Genomic DNA, 23,726 nt, shown 5'->3' with positions numbered 1-23,726 from the left:
TTAGAGAGGGAGAGCTGGGAGTGGGATGGGGGTTAGAGAGGGAGAGCTGGGAGTGGGATGGGGGTTAGAGAGGGAGAGCTGGGAGTGGGATGGGGGTTAGAGAGGGAGAGCTGGGAGTGGGATGGGGGTTAGAGAGGGAGAGCTGGGAGTGGGATGGGGGTTAGAGAGGGAGAGCTGGGAGTGGGATGGGGGTTAGAGAGGGAGAGTGGGGAGCGGGATGGGGGTTAGATAGGGAGAGCTGGGAGTGGGATGGGGGTTAGAGAGGGAGAGCTGGGAGTGGGATGGGGGTTAGAGAGGGAGAGTGGGGAGCGGGATGGGGGTTAGAGAGGGGGAGCTGGGAGTGGGATGGGGGTTAGATAGGGAGAGCTGGGAGTGGGATGGGGGTTAGAGAGGGAGAGTGGGGAGCGGGATGGGGGTTAGAGAGGGAGAGCTGGGAGTGGGATGGGGGTTAGAGGGGGGAGTGGGGAGCGGGATGGGGGTTAGAGAGGGAGAGTGGGGAGCGGGATGGGGGTTAGAGAGGGGGAGCTGGGAGTGGGATGGGGGTTAGAGAGGGAGAGCTGGGAGTGGGATGGGGGTTAGAGAGGGAGAGTGGGGAGCGGGATGGGGGTTAGAGAGGGAGAGCTGGGAGTGGGATGGGGGTTAGAGAGGGAGAGCTGGGAGTGGGATGGGGGTTAGAGAGGGAGAGTGGGGAGCGGGATGGGGGTTAGAGGGGGGGAGCTGGGAGTGGGATGGGGGTTAGATAGGGAGAGCTGGGAGTGGGATGGGGGTTAGAGAGGGAGAGCTGGGAGTGGGATGGGGGTTAGAGAGGGAGAGCTGGGAGTGGGATGGGGGTTAGATAGGGAGAGCTGGGAGTGGGATGGGGGTTAGAGAGGGAGAGCTGGGAGTGGGATGGGGGTTAGAGAGGGAGAGTGGGGAGCGGGATGGGGGTTAGAGAGGGGGAGCTGGGAGTGGGATGGGGGTTAGAGAGGGAGAGTGGGGAGCGGGATGGGGGTTAGAGAGGGAGAGCTGGGAGTGGGATGGGGGTTAGAGAGGGAGAGCTGGGAGTGGGATGGGGGTTAGAGAGGGAGAGTGGGGAGCGGGATGGGGGTTAGAGGGGGGGAGCTGGGAGTGGGATGGGGGTTAGATAGGGAGAGCTGGGAGTGGGATGGGGGTTAGAGAGGGAGAGCTGGGAGTGGGATGGGGGTTAGAGAGGGAGAGCTGGGAGTGGGATGGGGGTTAGATAGGGAGAGCTGGGAGTGGGATGGGGGTTAGAGAGGGAGAGCTGGGAGTGGGATGGGGGTTAGAGAGGGAGAGTGGGGAGCGGGATGGGGGTTAGAGAGGGGGAGCTGGGAGTGGGATGGGGGTTAGAGAGGGAGAGTGGGGAGCGGGATGGGGGTTAGAGAGGGGGAGCTGGGAGTGGGATGGGGGTTAGAGGGGGGGAGCGGGGTAGGGTTGGTGTCGATGTTTTATTCAGATGTATTTATATTTTATTCCAGATAACGGGATTGGTGATGTTTGTGAAAATGACTTTGATAATGATGCTGTGTTTGACCAGTTTGATGTGTGTCCCGAGAATGCGGAGGTCGCACTCACTGATTTCCGAGCCTATCAGACTGTAGTTCTGGACCCTGAGGGGGATGCACAGATTGACCCAAACTGGGTGGTCCTAAACCAGGTAAATTAATTCTCTGTGCCTCTCTTTATCTGTGTTAATTCTCACTCCCTCGGTGCGAGTTAGGACACCTCCAGTTTACGTCGGGTAGAATGTGGGAGACCAGTCATTGGGAGTAGTCGTGTCTGGAGGTAACAAAGGCACAGATGAGGGCTTCAACAGCAGATGAGCTGAGGCAAGGCGGAGACAGGGGATGTTACGGAGGTGGAAATAAGTGGTCTTAGTTATGCTGCCGATATATGGTCGAAAGCTCATTTCAGGGTCAAATATGACAGCGAGGTTGTGAAACAGTCTGTTTCATGCCTCGGACAGGAGTTGGGGAGAGGGATGGAGTCAGTGGCTGGGGAACAGAGTTTGTGGCAGGGACCAAAAACAATGGCTTCAGTCTTCCCAATATTCATTTGGGGAACATTTCTGCTCATCCAAAGCTGGATGTCGGACAAGCAGTCTGACAATTTAGAGACCGAGGAGGGGTGGAGAGAAGTAGGTGGGGTGAGGTAGAGCTGGGTATTGTCAGCGCACTTGTGGAAACTGTCGAAATCTCGACCTCCGAAAAGAATGACTCCGACACTTACAGCTCCGGCAGAAGTTTCTTTAATTTACTTGCTAGCAAGGGGTAGATCACATTCAGTCAATGGCTAAGTGAACACCTCCGCAATGGTACAGTTTAACAAGATATTTATACAGTAAAACCCAAGTTATGGCCTCTCCCTGTGTATTGCTCTGTCTCTCAGTCAGTGAATACAGATAAAGAGTTAATTACTATATCCTGGTCCTGACATGGTTTCCAGATATTTCCTTTTGTCAGGGTTGTCAGTTGGCCAGCCGGCCATTACTCCATGAGAGTGTGGTAATGAGCTATTACCTGTCTTGCATTGTGTCAGGATTGTCCAGTTTCCTAGTCAGTTATCTTTTTGCATCAAATGGATGAGGTCTCTACAAGAGATAATGGCTGGTGGTTTGAGTACTTCGAAAAGGGTGGGGTGGCGTGGAACTGGTGTCGTGTAGACAATAGGAGAGCACCATGGGGGGGGGGGGGTACTTGTCTCAGCATGACTTGTCTCCTAGCTGTCTGATGGCCATCAGCCATCTCAAACCAGGTTTCGCTGTTTATGCAAGCTGACTGCTTTTATGCAGAAAGTTCTGGAAGGACCAGGACTCCATTTTGTTATATATATATTGCAAAGGGCACACAAATACCGTATGGTATCCGCTTAGATAAAAATACATTTCCACATTCCCCCATTTTGTCCTTCACAAGGACAACTCAATCCATTCTGATATTGTACAGTCTCTCCATTTCCATTTCCACACAAGAGCCTTCAGCAGTTGTTGCTACCATAACTCTAGCCGTGGTCTCGGTAGGTAACATAGTTTCTCCCACCCTGGCACAACAACACTTAACGACGACAAATAATAGATACAGGGCGAAGACTATCAGCAGGAATATGATCAAACCCTGTACCACAGATTTCCCTAGAGATCTCAACCATCCCGATGCCCAACCCCACAAGGTGATAGCGTCCTGGCCAACTGTCTGTTTATACTCTATTACCTTTTTCCTGATGTTTTCAGCTAGACTGCCGATATCTTCTGATTTATCCGGGATATACGTACAGCATTCTCCACCTATTAATGCGCATGTCCCTCCCTCCTTGGCTAGGAGATAATCTAAGGCCATATGATTTTGGAGAGCCACTGTTCGAATAGCTACCATTTCATCATTTACCACTTCAAAGGCTTGGGAAGTTGCGTTGGCTACTGATTCGACTAAGTTAGCCAGTTCCCGTAACTGCCATTCGCTCGATGCTATTCCATAGGGTGGCACCATTACCTTGAATATTCCGTTTAGCCATGTCAAATCCCGTTTAAATCTGTGACTTCCATAGGCATCCCTTAGAGTCTTTACTGATCTGATAAGGGGTACCACATATCCTAAGTAACAGGACCCTGTCCAGTTTGCTGGTAACCATGGGTAGGCTTTATGGCCACAAATAAAGTAGGTGCAATTATAGGACGTCCGCTCCTGGTCCTTTCGCACTATCCCTACTCGAGTGCTCTCACCTTCCCACCCTTCACCTGGGGCTTTGTTATGGACCGTTGTCCAGCCAACGGTTGCTATCTTTCTCTCAGTGGGATTAGTTGTGGCTTGCAATTTAATCATTTGGGAACACTTGCTGCGTCCCATTTCTGGTCCTTTAGTCTCATTACTCACTAGGCATATTATACCTTCGGGATTTTCTATTCTGGGAGTAATGCTTAGGAAGGGAGGCTGATGGTTATTATTATAATTGGGCTGGTACCATCCCTGAAAGGCTGTAAGTTTATACCCTGCCGACCTCCATTCTGTGTGCTCCTTCGTTTCTGGCCCCTTAGTTAGGTTTGTCCTATTTTGCACTGTCAACCATTCTACCATTTCTGATTCGTTAAAGGGGACAGATCTCAGGGGAATACCCCCTTCAGAGTGGACAGGCACATGGGAACATATCCAACAACTCGACAAGTTTCTTTCTTAAGCATACTTATGACTCAGTGCCATAAATACGTTTACGTGCAATTCCCTTCTGTGGCGGGTCTGTACCCCTGGTGTAATCAATAATGCAAAATAAAACCCTGTCAAGCCCAGCACCATCAGTCCCCATAGTCCATACAGTTCCTTATTCAGTCTTCCTTTTTCTGTTCCTCTGGTTCCTTCTTCCCTTCCTCCTGGTCGGGTGCCCGTTTGCAATGGGATGCGTGGATCCATGTTGGTCTTTCCTTTACCTTGATTGCAGTATTGGTCGCCAGCAAGACCTGGTATGGTCCTTCAAATCTTGGCTGTAGACTGCTTTTTCTTTTAAAAATCTTGATGTAAACAAATTTCCCTGGCTCCAGGTTATGACACTTCCCTTCCGCTGGCTTGACTTGGGCTTCCTTTACCTGTGAATGAAAGCTGGAAATACATTTGATTAGTGCAATACAATAATTCAACATATTTTCCTCCATTTTGTGGATGTCCATTTGTTTTGCAGTAAATGGTGCTGTAAAAGGTAGTCGTTGGGGACGTCCCATAACTATCTCATGCGGTGACAGGCCTGTTGTTCTGTTGGTTGCAGATCGTATTACCATCAAACCTAAGGGCAGCAGTTCTGTCCATTTCAGTCCAGTGTCATTGCATAGTTTTGCCAGCTTATTTTTAAGCATTCCATTATATCTTTCAACAAGTCCAGCTGATTGTGGATGATAACTGCAATGAAAACGTTGATTAATCTGTAAAGCTTTACACATTTCCCTAATAACAGTTCCCATGAAATGTGACCCGTTATCACTAGAAAGCTTAGCAGGGATTCCGAAGCGCGGTACGATTTCTTTTAACAAACATTTAGCAACAGTAGTGACATCGGCCTTTTTACATGGAAAGGCTTCAATCCATCTAGAGAACACATCTACAATAACTAATACATACTTGAATCCCATACACATAGGTAATTCAATAAAATCCATTTGTAAATGTACAAAAGGCCCGACTGGATTTGGGTGGGAGGCAGATTCTACTTTTTCCGTCTTACCCGGATTCATTGTCTGACAGGTAACACAATTTTCACAGATTTGTTTTGCGATTGCCGAAATACCTGGTGCATACCAAGTTGCCAAAATATAATCTGCCATCCCCCCTTTGCCCGCGTGTGCGAATGTATGAACACATCGGGCAATCCATGGAAGTAAGGATCTGGGGGCCACCACGCGGCCGTCATGGTGAACCCATATTCCTTCTGGATTTTTATAACATTGATCCTTCGTCCAGGTCACCACCTCCTCCGTACTGGCCTGTGTCTGAAAGACCAGCACGTCATTAATAGTGGGTGGCGGGTCTGTCACCACCTCCTCTGTACTGGCCTGTGCCTGAAAGGCCAGCACGTCATTAATAGCGGGTGGTGGGTCTGTCTCCTCCTCCTCCGTACTGGCCTGTGTCTGAAAGGCCAGCACATCATTAATAGTGGGTGGCTGGTCTGAGCAATTATTGTTCCTTAATGGGAACAATGACACCTGCATCCCCCCTTTTGACAGAGCTGCTGACTTAGCTGCATTATCAGCTCTGGCGTTCCCAAGTGCCACCTCATTCGACTGGCCTGTATGTGCTTGGCATTTGATAATGGCAAGTTTCAAGGGGCATTGAATGGCTCGCAGGAGATTTTCCACTTGTTCTGCATTTTTGATAGTGGTTCCTGAAGAAGTCAGGTACCCGCGAATCTTCCAAATTTGTCCATAGTCATGTGATACCCCAAAAGCACACCTGGAGTCAGTGTAAATATTAACTGTTTGTCCTTCAGCCAGAATACAGGCTCGAGTTAACACAAACAATTCGGCTTGTTGGGCTGAAAAGGAGTCTGGAAGAGAGGCTGTTTCGACAACATTAAACTGGGTTACAATTGCATAAGCTGCTCTAGGTTGGCCCCTATCATTTCGTAGGGCTGATCCGTCAACATAGTACACTAGATCAGGGTTACACATTGGTACATCTGTTAGATTGATACGTGGTTTAGTCACTAATTCGGTTACCATTTCACATGAATGGGGTTCGCCGTCATCTTCCGTGGGGAGTAGAGTGGCTGGATTTAAGGTAGTGCATCTTTTGATGATAAGGTTCGGATTTGATAACAGTTCGACCTCGTATTTAGTGGTTCTTGCGGAGGTTAGGTGTTGGGTGGCACACTTAGTAAGTAAAATCTCGACAGAGTGTGGGATATACAAAATGGTCTGATGATTTAGAGTTATTGTCTGAGCCTGTTGCATAGCATAATAAGCTGCTGCCAATGAAGGAAGACATCCTGGTAGTCCGCGTGCCACTGGGTCTATTTGGGTACTGAAATATGCTACCGGCCGCTGCCTGTCCCCATGTAACTGAGTCAAAACAGATTGTGCAAAACCCGACTTATGATGCACAAATAAGTTGAATAGCTTAGTGTAATCTGGTAATCCCAAGGCTGGTGCTGAAGTGAGGGGCTGCTTAAGACTCTGGAAAGCATTCCGGGATACTTCATTCCAAATCCTTCTTTAAGCATTGTGAGAATATAGTAGATTCATTCACAGCTCGTAGGTCTTGGACACACCTCCATTTGTGTGGGCTTCTGAACTGGAAGAATCTGTGTGTTACACGGACTTCTCATTTATGCTTATAGTGATTCACAGATCACAGAATGTAAAGTACTTGTTTTCTAATTTTATTAAAAGGCTTCCAAACCCAAGATTTTTCCAATACACCCAAAATGTTGATCACGGAGATCACCTGAAATATCTCAAAATCCCAATTCAAATATTGTACTGCCACTCTTTATCAAAAAAAAATCCTCTTACTGAGCTAGAAGCTTTTGTACCAAGATTTTACACCAAGGACAATGAGAGTGTACTCCCCCAGCCTGCACCTCGAGAGACCCACAAAGGCTTTTCTTTTTAAAAAAAGGCATTACAACTTCCCAAGGCATTACAACTTTTAACCACCGGGACCATGTCTCAACAAACCTATCCTTTGTGCATTTCCTAGCTCCGTAACTTCTCATCCGAATAAATCCACACCTGCGCTTCTAACTTAAAATGTCTTAAACTTCCCACATACAGGACAACACTATGAAGGGTTTAACAAACTTCACTTTGTTTGAAAAAGTGGGTGGAGCTAAAACAAACAGGCAGCTCCACAACCTTTCCAAACAGGTTTCCAGACACAAGGAAAAAACACAGAAGCACTCTCATTCAAAGACAAGACATTCACGCACTCTCATTCAAAGACAAGACATTCACAAAAGTCTCTCTCCATTCAATAAAGCTTTTTTTTTGGCTAGCTTTATTTTTTTTTTAATCCATAAGTCACTATCAGGTTCTTTTTTTTTACATTTGATTTACTTCCTCTGTTAATTTTACGTGGGCTTGAAGAATCGGAACCCAGGCCTTTTCTATTACTTTCCTTTTTTTTTCTCTTCTACCTGGATCTGTTTATAAGACACTCCTCTAGGCATGTTGTTCTCTCTAAATTAAATGAACCATCGGGTGGAAATGGCCTGTTTTCACCCTTAGTCCACTTTACCGTTTTTTGTTTCTTTGGTCAATTGAAGACTGACCACAATTCTGGAGCATGACATAGGCTGGTATGCCTTTTGGTGGTGGTTTACTTGCTCCAGCCCCCATTCTGGATGATTAAGATTTTCCACAGTTTCTGATCTCACAATCCTTTCGGCCGACCGAGTTCTCTACGCCCACTTCTCCTGGCCGTTACGTGGCCTGAAAAGGCTCTTAATTCGGGCTCAGTCTGGGTGTGTGAGATATGTTGGCACGAACCAACCGCAGTTGATCAATCAGTTACTGTTTCTTTTCTTAATCAATCCTTGTGTTTTTTTTTCCCGAATCACAATTTTCCCTAGTGACTCTTCCTGTTTCTCTAATGGCAATCTCTTACAAAGGTATTGCACACAACAGTATAACAAGGACAACAAACAATATTCTCAGTCTGCGTTGTACGCCACTACAGACCGAGTCCTTAACTTATCCTAATAAAAAAACTGATAAAACTTATGGTTCCATACCCAAACTCTTATCACATAAGAACCTTCGATCGATTGCGCTTTCTTTTTTTTTTCCTGTACTCTTATCACATAAGAACCCCTTCCGAATTAAAAACAATAAAAATCTTATCACATAAGAACCTTCGATTGATTAGCGCTTTCTTTTTTTTTTCCTACTCTTATCACATAAGAACCTGGAACCCTTTTCGATCGACTAGCGCTCCCTTACCTACTGAAACCTTCCCCGGGCTGTTTCGAGATTTTTCCAGAACCTGTTCTCTTCTGCTGGCGAGCTGAGAAAGAAATGGTTATAAAAAATACCTTTAGCTTTTAAATGCCGAGTCTTGTAGATTGCAGTACCTCCCCTGTGGACAACAGATTACATATGTGATTCAATAGTGAAGAAACCTCTTGTGAGCAAAAGGCTCACCTTGTTTTGGCCACTGAAGCCTTTCACTGGAGAGGCACTATGCCTGTATCCGTTTTACTCACAGGGCAGAGAGTATGCATCTCGGTGGAACCTCCAAGTAGTAACTGTCGAAATCTCGACCTCCGAAAAGAATGACTCCGACACTTACAGCTCCGGCAGAAGTTTCTTTAATTCGCTTGCTAGCAAGGGGTAGGTCACACTCAGTCAAGGGCTAAGTGAACACCTCCGAAATGGTACAGTTTAACAAGATATTTATACAGTAAAACCCAAGTTATGGCCTCTCCCTGTGTATTGCTCTGTCTCACAGTCAGTGAATATAGATAAAGAGTTAATTACTATATCCTGGTCCTGACATGGTTTCCAGATATTTCCTTTTGTCAGGGTTATTACTCCATGAGAATGAGGGAATGAGCTATTACCTGTCTTGTATTGTGTCAGGATTGTTCAATTTCCTGGTCAGTTTATCTTTTTGCATCAAATGGATGAGGTCTCTGCAAGAGATAATGGCTGGTGGTTCAAGTACTTCGAAAAGGGTGGGGTGACATGGAACTGGTGTCGTGTAGACAATAGGAGAGCACCATGGGGGGGTACTTGTCTCAGCATGACTTGTCTCCTAGCTGTCTGATGGCCATCAGCCATCTCAAACCAGGTTTAGCTGTTTATGCAAGCTGACTGCTAAAAAGCAGAAAGTTCTGGAAAGACCAGGACTCCATTTTGATATATATTGCAAGGGGCACACAAATACCGTATGGTATCAGCTTAGATAAAAATACATTTCCACAAAACTGACTCCGTGACCAGATTAAATGTGAGATTTAGAGTAGCGAGCCGGTGAATGCTCTTCACAGAGAGTTGTGACACTGCGGGATTCACTCTCTGGGGTAGTGGTTGAGGCAGAAAGGGTTAACATTTCAGGTTAGATTGGCTGGAGGGATGAAGGATAGGAGACCAGGGGTGGGTAAACTATGTACTCTGGCCAAGTGGCCTGTTTTCATGTTGTAATCTTTATGGATTTCTAAGTACCTTCCCCACCACATATAGCCGGGCGTGTTATCGGTTTCTCTCTCTCAGGAAATTGTGACCATTGGATCCAGAATCTGGTCACAGGTAATGGCATCTTAACAAAGTGGGAACAGTGCGTTCAAACAAATCATCAGCTTCTTAATTGGGTGGGCACGGGATTAGGAACGGGATCAGGGACAGGGTGGGCACGGGGTCGGGCACGGGATTAGGAACGGGATCAGGGTGGGCACTGATTTGCCCTCCCTAACTCTCTGTGTTTGTATACCAGGGGATGGAGATCGTTCAGACGATGAACAGTGACCCTGGATTAGCTGTTGGTGAGTTGGTGCAATTTGTTCGATTTGTGAAACGTGACGAACAGCAACATCCTGAACTGGACTGACTGCGTATGAAGAGAGCGCTCGTAATGACTGGGAACACCAGGGATTTCCTGTCTAACTGGCCTCCATTAAAAGTCCATTCTCTTCCCCTCTACCTGGGAGTGTTTGATGGGACAGTGTAAAGGGAGCTTTACTCTGTATCTAACCCCCTGTACCTGCCCTGAGAGTGTGTGATGGGACAGTGTAGAGGGAGCTTTACTCTGTATCTAACCCCCTGTACCTGCCCTGGGAGTGTTTGATGGGGCAGTGTAGAGGGAGCTTTACTCTGTATCTAACCCCCTGTACCTGCCCTGGGAGTGTTTGATGGGACAGTGTAGAGGGAGCTTTACTCTGTATCTAACCCTGTGCTGTACCTGCCCTGGGAGTGTTTGATGGGACAGTGTAGAGGGAGCTTTACTCTGTATCTAACCCCCTGTACCTGCCCTGGGAGTGTTTGATGGGACAGTGTAGAGGGAGCTTTACTCTGTATCTAACCCCCTGTACCTGCCCTGGGAGTGTTTGATGGGACAGTGTAGAGGGAGCTTTACTCTGTATCTAACCCCCTGTACCTGCCCTGGGAGTGTTTGATGGGACAGTGTAGAGGGAGCTTTACTCTGTATCTAACCCTGTGCTGTACCTGCCCTGGGAGTGTTTGATGGGACAGTGTAGAGGGAGCTTTACTCTGTATCTAATCCCCTGTACCTGCCCTGAGAGTGTGTGATGGGACAGTGTAGAGGGAGCTTTACTCTGTATCTAACCCCCTGTACCTGCCCTGGGAGTGTTTGATGGGGCAGTGTAGAGGGAGCTTTACTCTGTATATAACCCCCTGTACCTGCCCTGGGAGTGTTTGATTGGGACAGTGTAGAGGGAGCTTTACTCTGTATCTAACCCTGTGCTGTACCTGCCCTGGGAGTGTTTGATGGGACAGTGTAGAGGGAGCTTTACTCTGTATCTAACCCCCTGTACCTGCCCTGGGAGTGTTTGATGGGACAGTGTAGAGGGAGCTTTACTCTGTATCTAACCCCATGTACCTGCCCTGGGAGTGTTTGATGGGACAGTGTAGAGGGAGCTTTACTCTGTATCTAACCCCCTGTACCTGCCCTGGGAGTGTTTGATGGGACAGTGTAGAGGGAGCTTTACTCTGTATCTAACCCCGGTACCTGCCCTGGGAGTGTTTGATGGGACAGTGTAGAGGGAGCTTTACTCTGTATCTAACCCCGGTACCTGCCCTGGGAGTGTTTGATGGGACAGTGTAGAGGGAGCTTTACTCTGTATCTAACTCCCTGTACCTGCCCTGGGAGTGTTTGAAGCTCCGTTATGCCCTAGTATTGATGAAATCTCCTATTTATGAAAGTAGAGATCGAGGAGAGTTACAGGAGAAGTTTTGAATCTAACCAATATTGATTGCACTATTCTGGCCGTCCTGTCCCAGGTTACTCTGCGTTCAATGGCGTGGATTTCGAAGGCACGTTCCATGTTAACACAGTGACCGATGATGATTATGCCGGGTTTATCTTTGGCTATCAGGACAGCTCCAGCTTCTACGTAGTGATGTGGAAACAGACGGAACAAACATACTGGCAGGCCACTCCGTTTCGTGCAGTGGCTGAGCCCGGACTTCAGCTCAAGGTGAGTCTAGGCTCGAGCTGTGAGGGACAGGCCTGCCCTGGTCACTCGGTGACTACAGGCCCTGTGTAAGACAGGCCTGCCCTGGTCACTCGGTGACTACAAGACTTGGTCACTCAGTAACTACAGGCCCTGGTCACTCGGTAACTACAGGCCCTGGTCACTCGGTAACTACAGGCCCTGGTCACTCGGTAACTACAGGCCCTGGTCACTCGGTAACTACAGGCCCTGGTCACTCGGTAACTACAGGCCCTGGTCACTCGGTAACTACAGGCCCTGGTCACTCGGTAACTACAGGCCCTGGTCACTCGGTAACGACAGGCCCTGGTCACTCGGTAACGACAGGCCCTGGTCACTCGGTAACGACAGGCCCTGGTCACTCGGTAACGACAGGCCCTGGTCACTCAATAACTACAGGCCCTGGTCACTCAATAACGACAGGCCCTGGTCACTCGGTAACTACAGGCCCTGTGTGAGACAGGCCTGCCCTGGTCACTTGGTAACGACAGGCCCTGGTCACTCGGTAACGACAGGCCCTGGTCACTCGGTAACTACAGGCCCTGGTCACTCGGTAACTACAGGCCCTCATCACTCGGTAACTACAGGCCCTGGTCACTCAGTAACTACAGGCCTGAGCTGTAAAAGTCAGCCATGGTTCCTGATCTAGCTGGTGATCCCTTGCTTGGGGAATGTGTGGGTTGATGATGGGAGGTTAGGACCAGGACCGAGTAGTGAAACTTCCGATCACCCAATGGCCTGGTCACGAGGCATGGCGACTACAAGCCCTGTGGGTCCAGTGTACCCCAGACAAACGTCTGCCCTTGGGCGGGACCCCTGCCCAGAATCAGCCACTGTGTAGCTTGTGAGGTCACTGAATGCAGGCTCCTGACGGAATTCTCCGGGCTGCACGACCTGTGGTGGGCCTGTTGAGCCTTGCTGTCCCTCTAGGGTCCTCGATCAAAGGTGGCCAAGCACAAGGGAGACTTTCCCTGGGTGCCTCTGCAAACTGACAGCCGCCAGATGTACCGAGCAGATAAGGCCCGAGCCCTCCCTCCCTCCCTCCCTCTCTCTTTAGAGGGCTGCGTCTGCCTGGTACATTACACTGCCTCCCAACGCCCCGCCCCAGGAGTCCCTGACCTCCACTCCCTCCCCCCCTGCCCCCTGCACCCTGCCTCGCCCTTGGAGTCCCTTGGATGTGCACTAAGTACTTTGTACAGTTTGGGTCTCCTTACCTAAGGAAGGATATACTTGCCACAGAGGGAGTGCAGCGAAGGTTCACCAGACTGATTCCTGGGATGGGGGGATTGTCCTATGAGGAGAGATTGAGCAGACTGGGCTGATATTCTCTGGAGTTTAGAAGAATGAGAGGTGATCTCATTGAAACACACAACATTCTTACAGGGCTTGGCAGGGTAGATGCAGGGAGGGTGTTTCCCCTGGGCTGGGGAGTCTACAACCAGGGGTCACAGTCTCAGGATAAGGGGTCGGCCATTTAGGACTGAGATGAGGAGGAATTTCTTCACTCAGAGGGAGGTGAATCTTTGGAATTCTCTGCCCCAGAGGGCTGTGGAGACTCAGTCGTTGAGTATATTCAGGGCTGAGATAGATAGGTTTTTGGATATTAAGGAATCGAGGGATATGGGGATCGGGCGGGAAAGTGGAGTTGAGGTCGAAGATCAGCCGGGATCTCATTGAATGGCGGAGCAGGCTCGAGGGGCCGAATGGCCGACTCCTGCTCCAATTCTTATTCTAAGCTCCCAACCGCGCGAAGGCAGCAAAATGGCCGTTCCCAGCTCTCACCGTAAGCGCCCGGCGCCATTTACCCAGCTCCTCCCGCTTGGAGTTTCTTAATGGCGGCCGCTTTGGACTGGGCGATCGTGGAGTCCATCCTCTTCAGGGGTATTTACACAGTGTATGGGGGGAGGGGGGTATTTACACGGTGTGTGTGGGGGGGGGTATTTACACAGTGTGTGTGGGTGGGGTATTTACACTGTGTGGGGGGGGGGATTTACACAGTGTCTGGGGGGTATTTACACAGTGTGTAGGGGGAGGGGGGTATTTACACAGTGTATGGGGGGAGGGGTATTTACACAGTGTGTAGGGGGGGTATTTACACTGTGTGTGTGGGGTATTTACACTGTGTGTGTGTGGGGGGGGTATTTACACAGTGTGGGGGGGGTATTTACACAGTGTGTGGGGGGGGTATTTACACAGTGTGTGGGGGGGGTATTTACACAGTGTGTGTGGGGGGGTATTTACACAGTGTGTGTAGGGGGGTATTTACACAGTGTGTGTGGGGTATTTACACACTGTGTAGGGGGGTATTTACACTGTGTGGGGGGGTATTTACACAGTGTGTGTGTGGGGGGGTATTTACACAGTGTGTGTGGGGGGTATTTACACAGTGTGTGTGGGGGGTATTTACACAGTGTGTGTGGGGGAGATATTTACACAGTGTGTGTGGGGGAGATATTTACACAGTGTGTGTGGGGGGTATTTACACAGTGTGTGTGGGAGAGATATTTACACAGTGTGTGTGGGGGAGATATTTACACAGTGTGGGGGGGGGGTATTTACACAGTGTGGGGGGGGGTATTTACACAGTGTGGGGGGGGGGTATTTACACAGTGTGTGGTTGAGATGAGGAGGAATTTCTTCACTCAGTGGGAGGTGAATCTTTGGGATTCTCTGCCCCAGGGAGCTCTGGAGGCTCAGTTGTTGAGTATATTCAAGGCTGAGGTCGATAGATTTTTGGATATTATGGAATCGAGGGATATGGGGATCGGGCGCGAAAGTGGAGTTGAGGTCGAAGATCAGCCGGGATCTCACTGAATGGCGGAGCAGGCTCGAGGGGCCGAATGGCCGACTCCTGCTTCTAATTCTTAAGTTCTTAGCGAGCTGTGACATACAGGGCTCCGGACCTGGTGCTGGAAGTGGGATTAGGCTGGGTAGCTCTTTCTCGACTGACACAATAGGCCAAATGGCCACCTTCTGTCTCATTATTTTCTCTGATTCTAATCTGTTTGAATATCATGTTGGTGGTGACAGTGCATCTTGTGAGCAGCTGAACTCTGTTCCTGAACGGCCAGCTGACTTGTGCTTCCCTTTGTGTCTCAATCAGGCTGTGAAGTCAAAGAGCGGCCCGGGGGAACACCTGAGGAATGCGTTGTGGAACACTGCCACCACCCACGACCAGGTCACGCTGCTGTGGAAAGATCCCCGTGACGTGGGCTGGAAGGACAAGACCTCGTACCGATGGCAGCTGATGCACAGGCCACAGGTCGGCTACATCAGGTGAACTATAGGACCATCAGATCACGTCTAGAATGCACACACCAGTATACGTCACAGCCGCGCATCCAGCTGTGTCTGTGTACACAATAACTTGCATTTACATAGTGCCTATAACGTGGTAAAACACCCTAAGGTGGTCACAGGAGCGTTATGTTTGACACCGACCCACATAAGCAGATAAAGGGTGAACCTGCCTTACCCGGAACCATTCCCGACCACCACAGAACTCCGACATGAACAAATTGAAATCCTTCCTTGCTGCCGATTCCCGCAATCGCTGCCCTGACCCCGTGTTCCACCGTCCCCCCACAATCTCTCGGCCACATTCCCAGCCCCGGCCAGCCAGCCCTGATATCCCCTTGCTCAGTACCTGTACCATCCAATTTAACCTCCAGAAAAATCCCTTCTCCGGAACAGGCCAGGTCCCGGGAGTTCCGGGTAAGGGAGGTTCAACCTGTATTTGGACAGGTGAGAGTTAGGTTTTAAGGAGCGACTTAAAGAAGAGGTTTAGGGAGGGAATTCCAAAGCTTATAGTGTGTATGGGTCTCAGACAGATTTGTATTTCCATGATGGTCATTAAATAATCTGTGAAAACCATGGATGTATGGGATTTTGACGGTTTGGTGACATTTGGTGATGATCTCATGCCTTGGCAGCCCATGTTAGCTGATCGGGATTGTGTTTCATCACTCTGGTAAATGCTGAACACGTTCTCCAGACACAAAGACATCCTTTCCCCTCCAGTAACACGGTTACTTCTCCATAGCAACTGGATGCTGACAGGCAAGTCGGGGCCCCTGCTTCTATTGAGATGTAAATCTGGAGACAATGGCTGATGGGTTGAAGTTACTGTTTGGAATCAGAGTTCTGCATCATCAGATCAGCAAGACTCCAGCTCTCAGCTATTCCACTTCCTTTGTTTGTTTCAGGCCATGGGATCGGAGCCTGAAATCAGGCTCAAAAAGATTCATTCTGCTGCAACACACAGTTAGAGAGAGAGAGAGACTGTGCAGAGAGAGAGAGAGAGAGAGACTGTGCAGAGAGAGAGAGAGAGACTGTGCAGAGAGAGAGAGAGAGAGACTGTGCAATGTTAGAGAGAGAGAGAGAGAGAGAGAGAGACTGCAGAGAGAGAGAGAGAGAGAGAGACTGTGCAGAGAGAGAGAGAGAGAGAGAGAGACTGTGCAATGTTAGAGAGAGACTGTGCAGAGAGAGACTGTGCAGAGAGAGAGAGAGAGAGACTGTGCAGAGAGAGAGAGAGAGAGACTGTGCAGAGAGAGACTGTGCAATGTTAGAGAGAGAGACTGCAGAGAGAGAGAGACTGTGCAGAGAGAGAGAGAGAGAGAGACTGCAGAGAGAGAGAGAGAGACTGTGCAGAGAGAGAGAGAGAGAGACTGCAGAGAGAGAGAGAGAGACTGCAGAGAGAGAGAGAGAGAGACTGTGCAATGTTAGAGAGAGACTGCAGAGAGAGAGAGACTGTGCAATGTTAGAGAGAGACTGTGCAGAGAGAGACTGACTGTGCAGAGAGAGAGAGACTATGCAGAGAGAGAGAGAGAGAGAGACTGTGCAGAGAGAGAGAGAGAGAGACTGTGCATAGTCCATGTCTGCACGTCTAAACATCTTTGTGTGTGATCCTGACCTCTCCCTTCCCTCCCCCTCCCTTACCCCCTCCCCCTCCCTTGCCCCCCCTTCACCACTCCTCCCTTCCCCCCTCCTTCCTTCCCCCTCGCCCCTTCCCCCCCTCCTCCCTTCCCCTCATACCCCTCCTCACTTCCCCCCCTCATCCCTCCTCCCTCCCCCCCTCACCCCTCCTCCCTTCCCCCCCTCATCCCTCCTCCCTTCCCCCCCTCATCCCTCCTCCCTTCCCCCCCTCATCCCTCCTCCCTTCCCCCCCTCATCCCTCCTCCCTTCCCCCCCTCATCCCTCCTCCCTTCCCCCCCTCCTCCCTTCCCCCTCACCCCTCCACCCTTCCCCCCTCCCTTCCCCCCCCTCCCTTCCCCCCCCTCCCTTCCCCCCCCTCCCTTCCTCCCCCCCCTTCCCCCTCACCCCTCCTCCCTTCCCCCCCCCCCTCAGCCCCCCTCCCTTCCCCCCCCTCCCTCCCCCCCCTCACCCCTCCTCCCTTTCCCCCCCCCTCACCCCTCCTCCCTTCGGCCCCTCCTCACCCTCACCCCTCCTCCCCCATTCCCGCTTTTGTCTCCCTCACTGTTCCAATGACGCTCCATGCATGTTTCCGGATCACAAGCTGATCACTCTGCAGCCCAGCCCAGATCTGAACATTGAGCTTTAAAAACTTCATAGCTCAGAGCCGCCGCTTCCTTTACAGCAAAGTCTGTCTGTCCAGGAGGAAGGCAGCCAGGGTCAAAGGTTACACAGCCAGGGTCAAAGGTTACACAGCCAAATGGCCATAACGTGACTTACAGGCTGACTGACCTGCTGTGTGCTTCCAGCCTGATTATAACCAGACAAGGGCTACACCATTCCCGGGACCCTCAGTAAGGGGCTTGGATACACTGTGGGCTGGAGAGAAATATTTCTGCTGGTTGAAAAGCTGTTTCTTCCCACCCCTTTCAGAGTTAAACTGTACGAAGGACCGAATCTTGTGGCAGATTCAGGCGTCACAATCGACACGACGATGCGTGGGGGGCGACTTGGTGTCTTCTGCTTCTCCCAAGAGAACATCATTTGGTCCAACCTGCGCTACAGGTGTAACGGTGAGTCCAGCGATAGGTGGTCGGGCGTGATGGGGACAAGTGCTGGATTTTCCCGCTCACCTAATCTTTCTGTTCCCCCCCCCCTCCCCCTTGTTTCACAGACACAATTCCTGACGACTTTGAGCCATTTCGAAAGCTGCTGCAACTCGGCCTGTGAGGCCCCTGAAGTTGGGAGAGGACCACCCATCTGGTGGTGTCGGGGCTTGTCAGTCGTTTATACAACCAGTGAATTCAGCCCAATTGCAACAAGAACATCTTTTTTTAAAACTCCCCAAAAAATTAAAAAAAATAGAAAAGAAAATAATAAACCCAGCTGGGAGTGTGACTGTCCCAGTAAATATTGGCCCTGGGTTACTGCGGGGGGTCGGGGGTTACGAGGAGTTACTGCGAGGGGGGGGTCGGGGGTTACGAGGAGTTACTGTGAGGGGTCGGGGGTTACGAGGAGTTACTGCGGGGGGTCGGGGGTTACGAGGAGTTACTGCGGGGGTCGGGGGTTACGAGGAGTTACTGCGGGGGGGGTCGGGGGTTACGAGGAGTTACTGCGGGGGGTCGGGGGTTACGAGGAGTTACTGCGGGGGGTCGGGGGTTACGAGGAGTTACTGCGGGGGGTCGGGGGTTACGAGGAGTTACTGCGGGGGTCGGGGGTTACGAGGAGTTACTGCGGGGGGGGTCGGGGGTTACGAGGAGTTTCTGCGGGGGTCGGGGGTTACGAGGAGTTACTGCGGGGGTCGGGGGTTACGAGGAGTTACTGCGGGGGGTCGGGGGTTACGAGGAGTTACTGCGGGGGGTCGGGGGTTACGAGGAGTTACTGCGGGGGTCGGGGGTTACGAGGAGTTACTGCGGGGGGGTGAGTTACTGCGGGGGGGTCGGGGGTTACGAGGAGTTTCTGCGGGGGTTGGGGGTTACGAGGAGTTACTGCGGGGGGTCGGGGGTTACGAGGAGTTACTGCGGGAGTCGGGGGTTACGAGGAGTTACTGCGGGGGTCGGGGGTTACGAGGAGTTACTGCGGGGGGTCGGGGGTTACGAGGCGTTACTGCGGGGGGTCGGGGGTTACGAGGAGTTACTGCGGGGGGTCGGGGGTTACGAGGAGTTACTGCGGGGGTCGGGGGTTACGAGGAGTTACTGCGGGGGGTCGGGGGTTACGAGGAGTTACTGCGGGGGGTCGGGGGTTACGAGGAGTTACTGCGGGGGTCGGGGGTTACGAGGAGTTACTGCGAGGGGTCGGGGGTTACGAGGAGTTACTGCGGGGGGGGTCGGGGGTTACGAGGAGTTACTGCGGGGGTCGGGGGTTACGAGGAGTTACTGTGAGGGGTCGGGGGTTACGAGGAGTTACTGCGGGGGGAGGGTCGGGGTTTACGAGGAGTTACTGCGGGGGGGGGTCGGGGGTTACAAGGAGTTACTGCGGGGGGGTCGGGGGTTACGAGGAGTTACTGCGAGGGGTCGGGGGTTACGAGGAGTTACTGCGGGGGGTCGGGGGTTACGAGGAGTTACTGCGGAGGGGGGGTCGGGGGTTACGAGGAGTTACTCCGGGGGGTCGGGGGTTACGAGGAGTTACTGCGGGGGGGGGTCGGGGGTTACGAGGAGTTACTGCGGGGGGTCGGGGGTTACGAGGAGTTACTGCGGGGGTCGGGGGTTACGAGGAGTTACTGTGGGGGGTCGGGGGTTACGAGGAGTTACTGCGGGGGGTCGGGGGTTACGAGGAGTTACTGCGGGGGGTCGGGGGTTACGAGGAGTTACTGCGGAGGGTCGGGGGTTACGAGGAGTTACTGCGGGGGGTCGGGGGTTACGAGGAGTTACTGCGGGGGGTCGGGGGTTACAAGGAGTTTCTGCGGGGGGGGGTCGGGGGTTACGAGGAGTTACTGCGGGGGGTCGGGGGTTACGAGGAGTTACTGCGGGGGGGTCGGGGGTTACGAGGAGTTACTGCGGGGGGGGTCGGGGGTTACGAGGAGTTACTGCGGGGGGAGGTCGGGGGTTAGGAGGAGTTACTGCGGGGGGTCGGGGGTTACGAGGAGTTACTGTGGGGGGTCGGGGGTTACGAGGAGTTACTGCGGGGGGGTCGGGGGTTACGAGGAGTTACTGCGGGGGGGTCGGGGGGTTACGAGGAGTTACTGCGGGAGGTCGGGGGTTACGAGGAGTTACTGCGGGGGGGGTCGGGGGTTACGAGGAGTTACTGCGAGGGGTCGGGGGTTACGAGGAGTTACTGCGGGGGGGGGTTACGAGGAGTTACTGCGGGGGGTCGGGGGTTACGAGGAGTTACTGCGGGGGGGGGTCGGGGGTTACGAGGAGTTACTGCGGGGGTCGGGGGTTACGAGGAGTTACTGCGAGGGGTCGGGGGTCGGGGGTTACGAGGAGTTACTGCGGGGGGGAGGGTCGGGGTTTACGAGGAGTTACTGCGGGGGGGTCGGGGGTTACGAGGAGTTACTGCGGGGGTCGGGGGTTACGAGGAGTTACTGCGGGGGGGTCGGGGGTTACGAGGAGTTACTGCGAGGGGTCGGGGGTTACGAGGAGTTACTGCGGGGGTCGGGGGTTACGAGGAGTTACTGTGAGGGGTCGGGGGTCGGGGGTTACGAGGAGTTACTGCGGGGGGGAGGGTCGGGGTTTACGAGGAGTTACTGCGGGGGGGGGTCGGGGGTTACGAGGAGTTACTGCGGGGGCCGGGGGTTACAAGGAGTTACTGCGGGGGGGTCGGGGTTACGAGGAGTTACTGCGAGGGGTCGGGGGTCGGGGGTTACGAGGAGTTACTGCGGGGGGTCGGGGGTTACGAGGAGTTACTGCGGGGGGTCGGGGGTTACGAGGAGTTACTGCGGGGGGTCGGGGGTTACGAGGAGTTACTGCGGGGGGTCGGGGGTTACGAGGAGTTACTCCGGGGGTCGGGGGTTACGAGGAGTTACTGCGAGGGGTCGGGGGTTACGAGGAGTTACTGCGGGAGGGGTCGGGGGTTACGAGGAGTTACTGCGGGGGGTCGGGGGTTACGAGGAGTTACTGTGAGGGGTCGGGGGTTACGAGGAGTTACTGCGGTGGTCGGGGGTTACGAGGAGTTACTGCGGGGGTCGGGGGTTACGAGGAGTTACTGCGGGGGGTCGGGGGTTACGAGGAATTACTGCGGGGGGTCGGGGGTTACGAGGAATTACTGCGGGGGGTCGGGGGTTACGAGGAGTTACTCCGGGGGGTCGGGGGTTACGAGGAGTTACTGTGAGGGGTCGGGGGTTACGAGGAGTTACTGCGGGGGTCGGGGGTTACGAGGAGTTACTGTGAGGGGTCGGGGGTTACGAGGAGTTACTGCGGGAGGGGGTCGGGGGTACGAGGAGTTACTGCGGGGGGGGGTCGGGGTTACGGGGAGTTACTGCGGGGGGGGGTCGGGGGGTTACGAGGAGTTACTGCGGGGGGTCGGGGGTTACGAGGAGTTACTGCGGGGGGTCGGGGGTTACGAGAAGTTACTGCGGGGGGTCGGGGGTTACGAGAAGTTACTGCGGGGGGTCGGGGGTTACGAGGAGTTACTGCGGGGGGTCGGGGGTTACGAGGAGTTACTGCGGGGGGGGGTCGGGGGTTACGAGGAGTTACTGTGAGGGGTCGGGGGTTACGAGGAGTTACTGCGGGGGGTCGGGGTTACGAGGAGTTAATGCGGGGGGTCGGGGGTTACGAGGAGTTACTGCGGGAGGGGGGTCGGGGGTTACGAGGAGTTACTGCGGGGGGTCGGGGGTTACGAGGAATTACTGCGGGGGGTCGGGGGTTACGAGGAGTTACTGCGGGGGGTCGGGGGTTACGAGGAGTTACTGCGGGGGGGGGGTCGGGGGTTACGAGGAGTTACTGCGGGGGGGGGGGTCGGGGGTTACGAGGAGTTACTGCGGGGGGTCGGGGGTTACGAGGAGTTACTGCGGAGGGTCGGGGGTTACGAGGAGTTTCTGCGGGGGGTCGGGGGTTACGAGGAGTTACTGCGGGGGGTCGGGGGTTACGAGGAGTTACTGCGGAGGGTCGGGGGTTACGAGGAGTTACTGCGGGGGTCGGGGGTTACGAGGAGTTACTGCGGGGGGTCGGGGGTTACGAGGAGTTACTGCGGGGGTCGGGGGTTACGAGGAGTTACGGCAGTAGCACGGATTGTTATTGTAACAATGGGATGTGATGGGCGGTTCCCATTCCAATAACAAATGTTGATGGATGTTTTCTTCATCTCCCTCCCTCACTTCAGGGCTCCCAGTTCCCAGGACCCCCCCCCACCTGAGGGACAGTATCAGCCCCCCAGCAGTGAGCAGCCCTTGTCCCAGCCTCTGTGTACCTTCAGTGGGAGCGACCCAGCCCATCAGTCGTGTTACTCTTCTCCCTGATGCACCATTGAGTGCTGTGCCCCTATGTCAACCTTGGAGCTGGTGAACAAGACACTTAGTGTCTGGGAAATGTCTGAGCACCACATTCACGTTATTTAAACTGTTCTCTTACTGAACCTCAGCGACCCCAACCAGATTAGTTAACGGTCTCGCTCCTCTCACACACCTGGACCAAACTATCGGCATTCACCCACAGCACAGGAACAGCGTGTCCCTAGTTACATAAATAGGAGTCGGCCATTCACTAAAATCATGGCGGATCTGATCTTGCGCTCCATCACCCTGGTCTCCTGCTGGATGTGGAGTGAAGACTGGGTCAGGCCGGTGTGGTGCTCCCCAGGGACATTCGAGGCTCCAGGTGGCCATTCGAATCATCCAGTTAAAGGGACGTGGCCCCGAGATGTGTAATCCTCTCAGACTCTGGCCGGGATGAGTGCAATGCCTTTAAGGAAAAATGCAATGCAAATTACAGCTCTCCCAACCTTAGAATGAAAGGTAGCCCAGTGGGTCACATCTGATCACAGTCGCTGCCGCCTTGTCCAGTCAGACCGGGAGGCCGGGACGAGTGCAATATTGGAAGGTAATGAGACAACAGTGCACCTCATCCCGTACCATCCGGTCAGTCGGAGCAGCAAAGAGCTTCTTCAACCCGATTCTGTGACACTGCCCTTCAACCTGAAGGAGATAAACACAGGAATTAAACCACAGACAAATGGATGGGGAAAGAACAGCCTGGTGTACTGAGCATTCGCTCAGGTAGTGGCCGAGTTTGACCCAGATCGAGCAAGTGACAGCGTCAATGTTCAACCTTTATTTATATTAGATTTCCAAAGCAAAACACAATATTCTAAATTATTCCTTCACTAGTTCATTCATGTCGATTCTTTGTAAACTTTAACAGTATTTTATGAGGGTCGGGTGTTCTAGCTCGGAGGTCCTGTTGGTAAAGAAAGAATGAGCATTTATAAAGCGCCTTTCACAACACTAGTGCTTTGCAGTTTGTGAAGTACTTTTGGAGTGCAGTAATGGGAGGGAACACTGCTGGGTCAGAGTGGAGCACGGCTGCAATCCATCCATGCAGGGGATGGGGGCCCCTGAATATAAACACCCGGGAGTGAGTCACAAGCTGGAATCTAATCGTGGTGTTCGGGGGTTTATATATAGAATAACAGATACCCGGGAGTGAGTTACAGGCTGGAATCTAATCGAGGGGTTCGGGGGGTTTATATATAGAACAACAGATACCCGGGAGTGAGTTACAGGCTGGAATCTAATCGTGGTGTTCGGGGGTTTATATATAGAATAACAGATACCCGGGAGTGAGTTACAGGCTGGAATCTAATCGAGGGGTTCGGGGGGTTTATATATAGAATAACAGATACCCGGGAGTGAGTTACAGGCTGGAATCTAATCGAGGGGTTCGGGGGGTTTATATATAGAATAACAGATACCCGGGAGTGAGTTACAGGCTGGAATCTAATCGTGGTGTTCGGGGGTTTATATATAGAATAACAGATACCCGGGAGTGAGTTACAGGCTGGAATCTAATCGTGGTGTTCGGGGGTTTATATATACAATAACAGATACCCGGGAGTGAGTTACAGGCTGGAATCTAATCGAGGGGTTCGGGGGGTTTATATATAGAATAACAGATATCCGGGAGTGAGTTACAGGCTGGAATCTAATCGAGGGGTTCCGGGGGGTTTATATATAGAATAACGGATACCCGGGAGTGAGTTACAGGCTGGAATCTAATCGAGGGGTTCGGGGGGGTTTATAT

The 23,726-nt window shown here is 52.3% G+C and overlaps 1 protein-coding gene across 1 annotated transcript in view; it reads left to right on the top strand.

Moving 5' to 3' along the window:
• Positions 1-17,946, top strand: part of thbs3a (thrombospondin 3a) — an 80,522-nt gene extending 62,576 nt beyond the window's left edge. The window contains exons 22-23 of the mRNA XM_070868508.1: positions 17,485-17,624; positions 17,726-17,946. Coding sequence (XP_070724609.1) covers positions 17,485-17,624; positions 17,726-17,781 — 196 coding nt within the window. The 3' untranslated portion in view covers positions 17,782-17,946. The remainder of the gene's footprint in view (positions 1-17,484; positions 17,625-17,725) is intronic.
• Positions 17,947-23,726: the final 5,780 nt, after the last annotated feature.

Source organism: Pristiophorus japonicus, chromosome 30, assembly GCF_044704955.1.
Source record: "Pristiophorus japonicus isolate sPriJap1 chromosome 30, sPriJap1.hap1, whole genome shotgun sequence".
Taxonomy (NCBI): domain Eukaryota; kingdom Metazoa; phylum Chordata; class Chondrichthyes; family Pristiophoridae; genus Pristiophorus; species Pristiophorus japonicus.
This window is presented reverse-complemented; position numbering and strand designations above follow the sequence as displayed.